General features: G+C 39.9%; 2 protein-coding genes across 3 annotated transcripts; one reads left to right on the forward strand and one right to left on the reverse strand.

The window, feature by feature from the left end:
- Nucleotides 1-2,156: 2,156 nt before the first annotated feature.
- On the reverse strand, nucleotides 2,157-4,804 carry LOC6541695 (gustatory and pheromone receptor 33a). Its single transcript, XM_001969720.3, has 5 exons — nucleotides 4,710-4,804; nucleotides 4,211-4,647; nucleotides 3,483-3,890; nucleotides 2,455-2,920; nucleotides 2,157-2,393 (listed from the first exon to the last, which is right to left on the reverse strand). Exons 1-5 carry the CDS (start codon nucleotides 4,737-4,739, stop codon nucleotides 2,307-2,309), a joined length of 1,428 nt encoding a protein of 475 aa, XP_001969756.1. The 5' UTR covers nucleotides 4,740-4,804; the 3' UTR covers nucleotides 2,157-2,306.
- A 4,656-nt stretch (nucleotides 4,805-9,460) lies between these two features.
- Nucleotides 9,461-12,371, forward strand: LOC6541542 (protein rhomboid). Of its 2 annotated transcripts, XM_001969721.3 has the most exons (4): nucleotides 9,461-9,775; nucleotides 11,403-11,546; nucleotides 11,782-11,961; nucleotides 12,030-12,371. In XM_001969721.3, the coding sequence occupies exons 1-4, from the start codon at nucleotides 9,530-9,532 to the stop codon at nucleotides 12,249-12,251; spliced, it is 792 nt and encodes a 263-aa protein (XP_001969757.1). In that variant the 5' UTR covers nucleotides 9,461-9,529; the 3' UTR covers nucleotides 12,252-12,371. The 2 variants fall into 2 exon arrangements, with proteins under 2 accessions (XP_001969757.1, XP_026834879.1); XM_026979078.1 differs by lacking the exon at nucleotides 12,030-12,371 and having other exon boundaries at nucleotides 9,502-9,775; nucleotides 11,792-11,892.
- Nucleotides 12,372-12,398: the final 27 nt, after the last annotated feature.

Below are 12,398 nucleotides of genomic sequence, written 5' to 3' on the forward strand. Positions count from 1 at the left end.
GCATTTGCTAATGGGTAATATTTATTACTATTTTAATTAAGCTCTTAATATAATGAGTAATTTTAAGCAGGGCAGAATTTATTCATTTAATTTCGTTCTGCATTTAAAGCTCTCAATCAAGGACATTCATGTATATTTAGAAACTGAACAGGGACAAGCTTACCCCAAATGGGTTATAAATAAGTCATGCCATCGTTGAACTCACTGAAATACTGTGAAATACCGTGTCCCGAGAACTGCTTTCCCCGAAAAACCATTACATTTTAATCCTCAATTACTGATGCAGCAGAAACAACCTGTTGACATTTGTCTGCTTGTGTTTACCGCTTTTTCAGAACCTGTACTTTCCATGCACATCCACCGCATAAAACGGTTCGGTATAAAATTAGCTAGAGTCCAAATGAACTCTTGAAAGTGCTCTGACATTTCACATTGCCTTGCAGGGGTCACGTGGCTCATGCCAAGCTTTTCACTGAAAAGAAATCCACTTCATTTAAAAAGTCAATTAATTAAATTAATTGAAAGTTGGAATAGTCTACTGTGAAAACGAAAAAATCGATATAAAAAAGATGTATCTTAATTGTTGTGTAAGGTGAAAAATAAATATAATAAATATGTCAAATTTTTTTTTGGTTTACTCAAAGTAAACTACATGTTGAGCACCAAGTTGAAAGGAAATTGCTTCATATCCTGCCTTCTTTTTTTACGGTGAACTTTTTGTAGCTGCTTATTTTTTTCCGTTGAAGAACAGACCATTTTGAGTTGAAGCCACTCCGGGTCCGCCCTCTTTTAACCTGGCCCTCATGAACGACCCAGTAACAGTTGACGTAATTTGCAGGTAATGTGTGTGTTGCCTGTTGCTTCTGTTTCCAGCCACTTTACTGACCAGGACAGCCACATTTCATCCGCTTTCTCCCCAGGCCCCTGTGGCTCTTTATTTATTTCTCCTTCAGGGGAGGAGGATTCGTGTGCAAACGAGCCAATCCAGCCATATATTGATTTACGTGTTCGGGATGTGTTCTAGTAGTCAGTCAAGCCAGCCACACAGAAAAATTGCATAGAGCGCAAAGTTTTCAATTAGGGTGTCCACTTTCCCTGATTGACAGATTCATTGATATTTGTATACTGTATAATTAATTTGAGTACCGATGTGTTTGTACATTCTATAAAACTTCAATACGTGAATATTTTTTTTTTTAAAAAAAAGTTTTTTAATATGTAGATATAAATATATTTTTTTATTCATAATCATCTGACTTAATTGCGTGATGTTACTTTTTTTTCTTACATTTTTAATACAATTTATTTCTTTAAGATCAGTAAATCGTTTTCAGTGCATTGATAAAGTGTGTAATGTGAAGCACGCAGTGTGTGTATCAAAAAGGGACAGCAAGTGTGACAAAAAATCAATTGAATCGAATTGCAAGGAGTCTTGCGCATAATGTGCAATTAATTGAGTTTCCCTCGACACTCAATGATGCTCGATTGGCCCTCTTTTCCGTGAAAATAGATTGAACCGCACCCAAATGTAATTTTCAATCTAACCTCATTCCGGTTGAAAAATTTGCATAGGAAAAGGGGGAGAAGAAACATATTTCTGCACACATTTCCGCTGCACTAAACGTGATTGAAAGCGGAAATTGCTTCATGTCCTTCTTTTTCTGCCGCCGAACATCCTTCCTCGTCCCCGTTTTCACTTTTCCACGAATCTCGACTTCCGTTCGATGGTCGCAAACTGTGGACTGCCTGTGGAATAGAGGCCCTGACTGATGACTGGCAAATCGGGTTTCAATTGACATTTGATAGAAATTGCATTAGAAACCTCTGTAGCCGTCCTCTACTCCTGCCCTTCGCATCCTTCGTGGAGTTTCGGCTGATCTGATTACCGCGGGGCTCGACAGGAGCCACCGTGCCCCTGGATTTTCCGCATCTCGTTTTGGTTACTCTCGGAAAATGTCGATGGATGAGTGATTTATGAGCTATTGATAATCGACTGACTGATAATCGCCAAGAACGTGCTGCAAATTGTCCATTTAATTATATTGGCTATTTGATTTACGCTTGTTGAAGTGTAAACAATGCTTTTATTGATCAATAAATTTTTGAAGCGCTAGCTGATAATTGTTAAACAAATGGCTTCGTTTTTCAATGTCACGCTTTATTTTATTTACACATAATGATAACATTTATAGTCAAAGAAATAAGTGGTTAATTTTTAAGCCAAATAAATAAGAGTGTTTCCATGCCGACCTTTTCAAGTGCACTTTTTGTAAAAAGCTCAATTTAATTGAGTTCGACTGGACCTTTTATGACATTAGCCCCTCGTTGCGCAAAATTGCAGTCATGTCAAACTGAAGCAAGACAATTAAATAGGATGTGGCTGCACTTACAGTCTGAAAATGGAGGCTACCAATTATTTAAAAAAAAACTAAATTAAGTAATGTGAAAACGTACCGAGAAAATGAATGTGTAGTCCAGGGCAAACAAGCCGACGCCGTTAAATTGAAAGAAACCCTCCCAGTGCAGAAATTGCAGTGTAAAAGACTTCATTTTGTTGTAGAAGAGATCGTTGCTCAACATGAATGCCGGTTTCTTCTGCATAATCTCGTGGACTATCATCGCGGATTGCTTGGAGTGATTATTGGCATTGCAGCAAAGTCGGAGCACTATGTAAGCGACTACCATGGTGGTGAAGCTCCAAATCACATACAGATAGGTCATGTAATCCAGCAGACGACTCTTGCCGCCCACTATGAAGTTGACCTTGGTCTCCAGGAAAATGCCAAAGATGCTCACCACAAAGCAGGCCGCCATATAGGGTACACACTGTGGTCCAAACTCGCCGTTTGTGATCACGCTGAGCGCCAGGATTTTATCATGCAGCTTGAAGAGATCTGGTAAATTGGCTTCCGATGTGTTTCTAGATTTCAATTGTAATTGTTTCAAAATATTAGGCGAAATTCCCTTTCGAATGTGGTCAATATACAAGTTTACAAGCTAATTAAATATTGTAACCAAGTAGAGAAACTGCTTTATGGTTTATTATTTGAAAACCAATTCATTATTTAATTTAAACACATTTTTGATTCGCCTAAAACCCCCATTTAATAATGTGTCGGCAGATAAGTGCAAATTGAATAGTCATAAGTTAATTAAACCTTTTTTGTGTGCTGAAGCCACGGACAACCGAAAAGTTTGCATATGGCTTGGCTTTCCAAATTAATTAAATTTAGTAAATAAACGAGTTAAACAAAAAGTCATGATAAACATTTCGAGGTTGACTTTGGCATAGCAATTTTCATTATTTTATGTTGACACATTCTGATTTGCCTGCTGACAAATAAATGCAGAGGAAATAAATGTCTGCTTAGCACAAATCGAAATGCATAAATTAAGGTAGCCAAACAACAAACTTAGCCATTAATCAAACCTTTTTTTGGTTGGCTAAAACCATGGCTGCCAAATCGTTGCTTTCCCCTTACCCGGTATTTTCCGCGATGGTGGCGTTGTCATAATCATAGTCATCCTCGTCCTCATCGTTGCTGGTGTCCAAATCGTCCTCATCGTTCTTTTGCTGGCCCCCCTGGCGTTTCATTTCGCCGGCCAACTTGTGCTCATTGCCAAATGTCGTCCTGCCGTCCATGGCCGTAACCGTAATCGGTGTAACGGTCTTCCGCTCCTTTTTACCCTCGCTCTCGATATCGAACACGGTGAGGGGGGCGTGGCGGTGGCGCGCCTCCTGGTTAATCTTCTCCAGCAGCATGTTAATCTGCTCGAAGCGCTGCGAGATGACCGACACGTGATAGATGAACTCGCCCTGAATGATGCTGCCGGCCAAGTACGGGAAACTGGACACCATGAACGGGATGAAGGCGAGATTGCCGAAGGTCCTAACCGAGACAATTTGGCTAGCTTTAGTGGGTTTTAAAGTTTAACTGGCGATGGTTAGGATTTTGCACAAATTTGCTGTGCTATATTCGAATAATTATTTATAAACTACAAGTTATCCAATTGTGTTAATTGGACCAAACAAAAAAACCAGTAATTTGTTTTTATTTTTTACCTACTTCATTAGTTGGTTTTTTTTCTTTAAAAATGTCACATATGGCTTTAAACAATTGCGCCACTCCTTTTAAAATTCCACTCAAAATTTAGTGAGTTTATAGTTCCTGCATCAATGAAATTCCAACTGGTCAACCGGAATACTCACAAGTACAACGCTCTGACGTCATAGTACAGGGCAAAGGTGAAAACGCAGAACAGGAAAAGCCAGGTGAAGTGGTAGGCGACACTGTGCCTCACCGCGGTTACCTTCACCTTGTCCATTTCCGCCACCCGCTGGCATTTCTGGATAACGGCATCAATGTCACCCAGTCTCGCATCAAACTGCAGGAAAAACTCCTTGCGACGATAGAGACTCAGCAGGGTGATGGTCAGATATAGAAAAGCGCCCAAATGCATGAAGAGGTGGCTGCTCAGCTTGCACACACTGTTGCAGGAGTCCAGAAAACAGAGGCCAATAAGGTGGCTAAGATTTATCAGAAGGTAGCAGGCCACATAGAAGACGGGCACAATGCACATCATGGCGTAGTCGAGTATGAAATTAGTTTCCGATTGCTGGCGGTTCAGTGGAATGAGGCCTATGACCTGGTTTTTGGAAATATCTGGTTAGGATGCACCGCAATTATGCATATTTGATTTATTGTCACCATTGAAAACCAATTCATTATTTGAATCATTTTATGGAATTTGCTTGCTTCTCCGACTTGGGAACTTTTCTATATAACTATTCTCTTTGTACTGCCGCTGGCTGGTGGATTAGAATTCCGAAAGGGTTTCCACTTTCCCTATGTACTCACTCGATTGTTGGCATAATGAAAACGCTTATACGCAGTGGCGGGGGAAAATAATGCGCATATGGTTAAGATAAATATCTTCGGAGGGGAGCCTAAAATGCTTTTAGCTTATTAAATGTGAACTGTGCACCCCGAGAAATAAGTGAGCGATGAATAAAAGGCGAGGAAGCCAATATAAAAAAAAAAAACTCACTCACAAAATGTGCTTAATAAACATATGTATGAAAAAAAATCCTTTAGGGCAGATTCAAAATTTTTTATCAGGCATTATATATTCATTTAATAAAAAAACAAAAAGGATTACATTTTTTTTTTAGTGCTTTATCCTTTGATCCGCAAATGTATTGATTAATAATATTATTGGTCAGTCGACACTGAAATCTATTGGCTTCAGTCGAAGGATATTAAATAAAGTAGAATTATATATATATGGATATATAGAACTTTTAAAACAAAATTATTTGCAATAACTCCTAAAAATACAGTTTTAATTAGTAAAGAAAAAAAAATATATTTCTAAAAAAGCATATGCGAGATTTTGCTTACCTAATTAACAATTTAAATTGCTTCCGTAGCTTCAATATTAATCTCATATTGAAATGCCATGTGCGGATTCCCAGGACATGCAAACAACCATGCTCTTACGCCCACATCCTTTGTGTAGCGTCCTTGAAATCTAATAATTTCCACATATTTTCCCCGTATTTTACTTGCTAATTAAACAATTATAAGTTAGTGCCGCCTAACAGTAAATTAACAACTATGTTAGACAACACCGGCAATAAGATTTCCCCTTCGTGTTGCCAACTAGCTAAGACGCTTCTCGCCTAAGAAAACCAATTAAAAGCAAAGCCCTTCCTAGCAGCAATAACTGACGACAAGGGACGCTGGAGGTAGTGGAAAGTGGGCCAAAACCATGAGATGATAAAATGCAAATTTCCCCAGAGTTGGAAGATGGTGGAAAAGGGACTTACAACAGTTACAACTAAAACAAGACGGCAATGGAGGAGTGGTAAGGGGATTTTCCCGCCTGCTGAATGCCTTTTGGCCCACTTAGTAAATAATTGAGTTTGCATCGGAGGCACGCACCAACCAACTTTCATGCACACGCACTCACACATATTCAGCAAAGGGATCCTGCGGGGGCGAGAAAGGACTTTCGTGAAAAGGGACGGACAAACATCCTGTGCATCTTACTTATGCTCATACACGTCCAATAGACCGCAAAATCTTCGGTTCTTCATGTCGTAGAGATGGCCAATTATGGGCACGCGACTGAAGGCACTACTAATCAATAAATTATTATACCCGTTACTCGTAGAGTAAAGGGGTATACTATATTCGTTGAAAAGTATACAACAGGTCGGAAAGCGTTTCCGACCATATATATTCTTCAGGATCAATAGCCGATTTCTTTCGATTTGCAAGAATCCGACTTCCTCACGATTTTTCAAAAATTATTAATTTTTTTAATTTCTCTCTCGCTAATTTCTCTCGTTAATTTCTCTTCCGCTAGCTGAGTAACTGGTATCTAATAGTCGAGGAGCTCGACCTGAACGTTTTCACTCGTCTTTGTTTATTATAAACCAAAACACCTTTAATTTAAGTCCCTTAAATATATATAGCTATTGCTTTTATGCATATAATAATAAGTGCCCAATAAAATAAACAGTTTTGTAGAAAAATATCACGTATACGACAAGTTAGCCAGAACAAAAAACTACGTTACACTTTCAAATTAAATTTAAGAAAATAAACACACGATTCGGGTGTATTAAAACCATGAATTTATTAAAACCATAATAATAATAATTTATTTATAACCATATATTCTTTTTTCAATAATTTATGGACATATAACGCCTTCCTTTTCAACGAGTAATATCTGTACTCATTCGACCCGATGTCCGTAAATTATATCTTTGTACGAATGTTTTCATAGTATTAAGATTATTATTTTTACAGATATAAACTTTTACACTTTGTACTTTCCAATGTATATATTATGGAACAATCCTTTAGGAACCCATCTCTATCTTGCGCACACATGCTATGCCAATGAAATGAAGCTGGTTAATATTTGCCTATGCAGAATATTGTCCCTGAATGTCGTTACTCGCTCCTCGTCATGGGGGCTTTTCCGGAAAAGTCTTTTAAAACGCCGCTGAGTTGAAGCATGCAAATTTGATGCGCACATTAGATTAGTTTATTGTAGTGCTCGGTGGTGATTGTTATTGCCTTTGTGTGTTTGGGTGTACGTAATAAACCCGCCCAGCATCGCAGGCGAACTCTCGACAAGTTGTTCCCACTGCGCTTTATAGCCGGCAATCCATTGAGATTCCTTGGGGCTTCTCGGATTTACCCGATTTGGGTGGCTTTATTTTATTTTGTATTCGCTCCCCTTGGCGGTATCAATAAAATTGCGGTCATAAACTGCGACCGTAATGTTCTTCAAAATGTGCCACGCCCCCTTTAGCCCCTTTTTTGGGGGCTGGCAGGCAAGTCACTCAATCATGTGGCACACTTTTCCCCCGACTTATTTTGGCTTCCATTTTATTTTTGTATTTTGCCGCTCTGTAATGAGCTTGTTTGCCCAAGATTTTGGCCGAAAGATTTGCCTAAACGTTTTCGCTTCCGTAAGTTAGCTGTGCGGAATCTTGGCCTTTAGGATTTGGGTGCTGCTAAAGTGGAACATCTTGGCCCTGTTCGAGGGAAAACGGGCCAAGTGGTCTGGCCCCCCAAATTATGCAGCTCCCTTGGGGCCTCACTGGCCGGCTGAAGTGTTTCGCTGGCAATATACGAGTTTGGTCATTTGATAAGGCCTAAGTGCTGATTAAAATATTACTAATAAAATTGTTGTGCAGTGAGCAAAGTGTTTCACAATTAATATCATTAATCTAGAGACGAGACTTCGTATCCCACGTTTTCTAGCCACGTGATCCGCTCCTTGCGTCTTTGGGTGAGTCTCATGTAAGCCGGGAGCCAACAAATAAAGCCGCACAGACACATCAGACACATCAGCCGAGATATGTTCTATGTCTGGCTTAGCCAACTTTCTCGCTTTCCTTTGGCCTCGTCGCATTTGTCAGTTTGTGGTTTTTTGGGCGAAACTGCCACTTCTGTGGCACGTAGCGGTTGACTGTTGATGACTTTTGGCAATACAAACAGCAAAGGAAGTTTTCGACAAGCACTCAAAAAAATTCAATTAAGTTCTGTTGCGGTTAAGTATAAAAAGGGTGAAAAGCGACCAAAATATGGCAAAATATTTATATATTGAGCGAACTATAATTGTTATAACTAACAGCTTATTAGGATAATTTCTTGTTTATACAAGACGTAAATTAGTAAACAAAAATTGTAACATGCAGTTACATTTATAATATATATCAAGTTGCATTTTACCAGCAAAAATGAACTATAAACTTCTATTAGTGTGTTTGTGGCAAGTTGTGACAAGTGTGTGTTTCCTCGTTTATGTGTTTTGCTTTATCTTAGTTCAACGTACCGTCAAACTTAACTAGCCAAACAATTATTGCCAACACTCCTGTGCTCCCCCTCTCTTTCTGCACTTCTATTTCGCAATGCTGCTATCTCTTTCGCCTCCGCCGAGAAGCCAAAAGTGCTCCTTATTGCCTGTTACATAAATATTTCATTAAAAGCCATTCATAACCAGGCATTCGGTGTTGACAGTTGCCTCCCACCATCAACGCCCACCACGTGTCCAGCCAGAGCGCAGCGTAGAAAGAGACGGCTGCTGGCAAACGAAAGAGAGGGGGAGAGCTCGAGGAAAGAGAGAGCGCAAGCTTTTCACCACATTTCTGTGTAAACAAGTCGCTGGCGTGTTGGAATTGTTGCTGCAATTTGTTGCTCCGTGCAACATGGCTCGCACTAAAATGTCAAATGCCAAGGATGGGGCTGGGCCAAATTAAATTCGAGCTACAAGTTGGCTGGAATATTAAAGCGTTTAGCGGCTGGCCGCAGGCAAATGAGCATAAGCCTTTGAAATTCAGGAGCGAATCGCCTTTATATCATCTAACTCTTTTCTAGAACTAGCATCCACTGCAACTGATTAATGTGCTGATTTAATGCATAAAGAGTGCAGCTCTAAAGATACACAACATACATAAAACCTTAATAGGGATTCCTTTTTCTCTCGTTCATTTCAAAATGCCACTTAAATTTGTAAAGGTTATTATTGAATGGTACAAATGTTTTTCTACTTTAAGCCTTGAATAAAATGCCTTGAGTAGAAATATTGCAATCTTCTGACGGGTATTTAAAACAGACAGCTTTTTAATCTCATTCCCTGTGTGTCTTTCAATAAGAAAGTTAAAAAATATATTTTCAAATAATAGAACTGAAAACGAAGTGCACTTACTAACGAAGAAACCAATATCTCATATCAAGTGATAGTGTAAAGCTGAAGATTTTCCTTCAATGTAATAAGAACTGAAAAGCAGTCGAGACAAGAACCCTCGCTCGCCTAAAAGCATGCTTCTAAAAATCGCAAAATCGGCGTATGAGCGCCATAATCAAAATGATGTTGTAGGCAGCCGGCGCGATTCGGTCGGATCGGAATGGATCGTGGGGCTTTTGAAAGAACAATCACCCACTCGGCCTAGTCGCGCGTTCAACGTTCCGCGCATCGGTTGTCGCCGCCTTCCAATCGCATTATGTGTGCCCAACTGGAGAGCCATGGTGGCAGTGAAAGTAATAACAATTGCGTCAAGGATGTCAGGCTCCTGCTGCTGCCAGAGAACTCTTCGGATTCGGATGGCAATCCGGCGAGTGTCGTTTCCAGCGCGGAATCGCACAAGAAATCCATTGATGACCTGACACAAACCATTGGCGTGGGCCATGTGAGGAGGAAGCGATTGTGGCGGGTGCCCTGGTTTATTTTGCTGATGAGTTTTATGCAGGTTCGATTTTATGCAGTTGCTCCACTTGTTCGATTGTCTATTATTTGTGTTTTTTTTTTGTTTTTTTTTTTTTTATTTTGTCTGCCCGTCAACGTGGCGTATGAGTAATGCGTGTGTTGCATTCAGAAATCATTTAGAAGCGATGAAAAGCTTTCAGCAAATAAGAATAACGCATGCCAATAAATTACCTGTGAAGATGATTATCAATGTTAAATTAATTGAGTTATGAGTTCCTGGATGTGAAGCGAAATTTCAATGCCATCTGAAATATAACAAGCGCTTTTGAAAATATAATATTCACCAAAGACGAACTTTCAACTGATAAGCTCCTAATTTTTTCCATATTGTGCTAAAAAACCGAATAGAAATGCTCTGTTTATAATCCCGCATCTATGAATCTTTTTTGCTAATTTGTTTTAAACAAAAAAATTCGTTTGCTCTTGTTTTGTTTACCCGTGCATGGTGCTATAGTGAGAGTGCTTCATAAATAATTGCTTTTCAATTCATATGAATTTTCATTCACTGGAAAATTTGTTCAATAGTTTATGTATGTGGATTTATTGCGGTTTTAACTAAGCGGAAAATAAGTGATGGATTACACCGATACATCCCAAACAGCAAGCAACTGCAACATTTACTTCTAAGGGTTTTACTTACCTCTGATGGATTTTCAAACAATTATGGTTTTTAATTAGTCACCGCAGTAAAATTAGGCGCTTTATTACAATTTATTTTTATTTTTGATTATTCACAGTGAATCGAAATTGTTTGGGCAACATGCTTAAGGCAAATTAGCCCTGTTAAGTTAGTTCTTTGTTATTTCTGTTAGCAAGTGCTCAACCGCTGTATTGCCAATTGGATGTTGGGAAATTCGCTTCGAAACAAAGTCCCACAAGTGTGGCCCATTTAATTCGCAACTCATTAATTGATACCTCAAGTACACACTCTGCACACATAGTAATGCAGATCGGTGATTGGAAAGGTTTTATTGTTTGGCCCAACCCAGAAATCGCCAATGATTGCACAATCGAACGCGTCGCTTAGTCGTCCGACTTAGCAATATTGCCATTTTAGTCATCGGATTGATCGAGTGTAGCAACTTGAGGCAACTTGGAGCTCTGGCATTTGTCATATTTGGTGGGATCTGGATGCATGCTGCACCGATTTGGTGTCGCCGCCGTGTTTCTGTGGCTGCTGTCAACTCATGCGGCGCGCATTGTGCGGCATCTCAACTCAACACTCGCACTTCTCAGTTGGCCAAGTGTCGATCGATTGAGCGAAAGTGACAGCCAGTCACCGTGACACTGTTCAGCAAAGTTGGGGCTTACTTTGCACGACTTCAATTGAAAATCGTATTTCCTGCAATATGCCAAAGTTTCGTTCTTACGAAGAAGTTATGCTGAAATGTGTTACTTATCAAAATATGAATTTTGAATTCTTGCTTTGCTTGTGAGTAAGCAATTTTAAAGTTGAAAACAAAGCGATGCCGCGCTTATTCACTGCTGCTTATCAGGGCAAGCTCCAAATAATTTCGCTACTATTTATGTTAAATTCAGGCTTCCCTGCACCAAGCACATAATCTTTTCAAGTAGTCAAGTAAAGCTATTTCTTCGTTGCTCATTACCAGATATCATTGCACTGGCTAGCTGGAGAGTGTGTGCAAAAACTACTGATCTTCAAGCCGGAGTGGAGCGGCGAGTACTGGCGACTACTGACCTACATGCTGCTCCATTCCGATTACTGGCACCTGACTCTCAACATTTGCTTTCAGGTGAGTACGCAGCTTTGACCTACTGAACTTCACACAATATTTAAGTATAATTTTATTAAATTTGTGGATTTGCTTGTTTTTTAAATTATTGAAACGATCATCAGCAGCTGTCTACAGCTTAAAATGACATAAAGCACCTAGTTGGCAGCAGTTCGATAGTAAAAGTGAACTCACATCCTGCCGCGAGCCACCTGTTGTTGCATTGTGTTACTAAGAAGGTTAATGTCTCTGCCAGTGCTTTATAGGTATCTGCCTGGAAGTGGAGCAGGGTCACTGTCGCCTGGCCGTGGTCTATATGATGGGTGGCGTTGCCGGTTCGTTGGCCAATGCCTGGCTGCAGCCCCATCTCCAGCTGGTGGGGGCCTCCGCCGGGGTCTATGCCATGCTGGGAAGTCATGTGCCGCACCTGGTTCTGGTCAGTCAGCTGGAAACCGCAATTTAATTTTGATTTAATGTTTACACGATCCCTACTTTGTCGAACAGAACTTTTCGCAATTGTCGCAGCGCTTCGCCCGCGTCGCCTCCCTCTTGATTCTGCTCCTCAGCGATGTGGGCTTCACAACTTACCACTTCTGCCACAATCACAATCGCAATCCGCGGACCAGTCTGGAGGCCCATATTGGAGGGGGCGTGGCCGGACTTGTGTGCGGTTTTATCATCTACCGACGCCTGCAGCCATCAAATCAAAAGGCCATTTACTCTTAGTCTCAATTAAGATAGTTCATTTCACATACAAATAATATTTAATTTAATTTACATTTAATGTATAGCAAAAAGCTGATTTAAAGCAACTTGAAGGCAGTTACTTTAATCTTATCTTATCTTGTCTTTGATTAGATCAATAATTTAGTG

Source organism: Drosophila erecta, unplaced genomic scaffold, assembly GCF_003286155.1.
Source record: "Drosophila erecta strain 14021-0224.00,06,07 unplaced genomic scaffold, DereRS2 tig00000055-arrow-pilon, whole genome shotgun sequence".
Taxonomy (NCBI): Eukaryota; Metazoa; Arthropoda; class Insecta; order Diptera; family Drosophilidae; genus Drosophila; species Drosophila erecta.

Bases quoted from the DNA above. Each gene is read 5' to 3' on its own strand.
- LOC6541695 (XM_001969720.3), bottom strand. From the start codon at position 4,739: ATGATTCAAATAATGAATTGGTTTTCAATG. The intron at 2,921-3,482 runs GTAAGGGGAAAG...ATTGAAATCTAG, and splicing joins ACCATCGCGGAAAATACCGG to AAACACATCGGAAGCCAATT. The intron at 2,394-2,454 runs GTACGTTTTCAC...CTCCATTTTCAG, and splicing joins ACTACACATTCATTTTCTCG to ACTGTAAGTGCAGCCACATC.
- LOC6541542 (XM_001969721.3), top strand. From the start codon at position 9,530: ATGTGTGCCCAACTGGAGAGCCATGGTGGCAGTGAAAGTAATAACAAT. The intron at 9,776-11,402 runs GTTCGATTTTAT...GCTCATTACCAG, and splicing joins TGCTGATGAGTTTTATGCAG to ATATCATTGCACTGGCTAGC. The intron at 11,547-11,781 runs GTGAGTACGCAG...TGTCTCTGCCAG, and splicing joins CTCTCAACATTTGCTTTCAG to TGCTTTATAGGTATCTGCCT.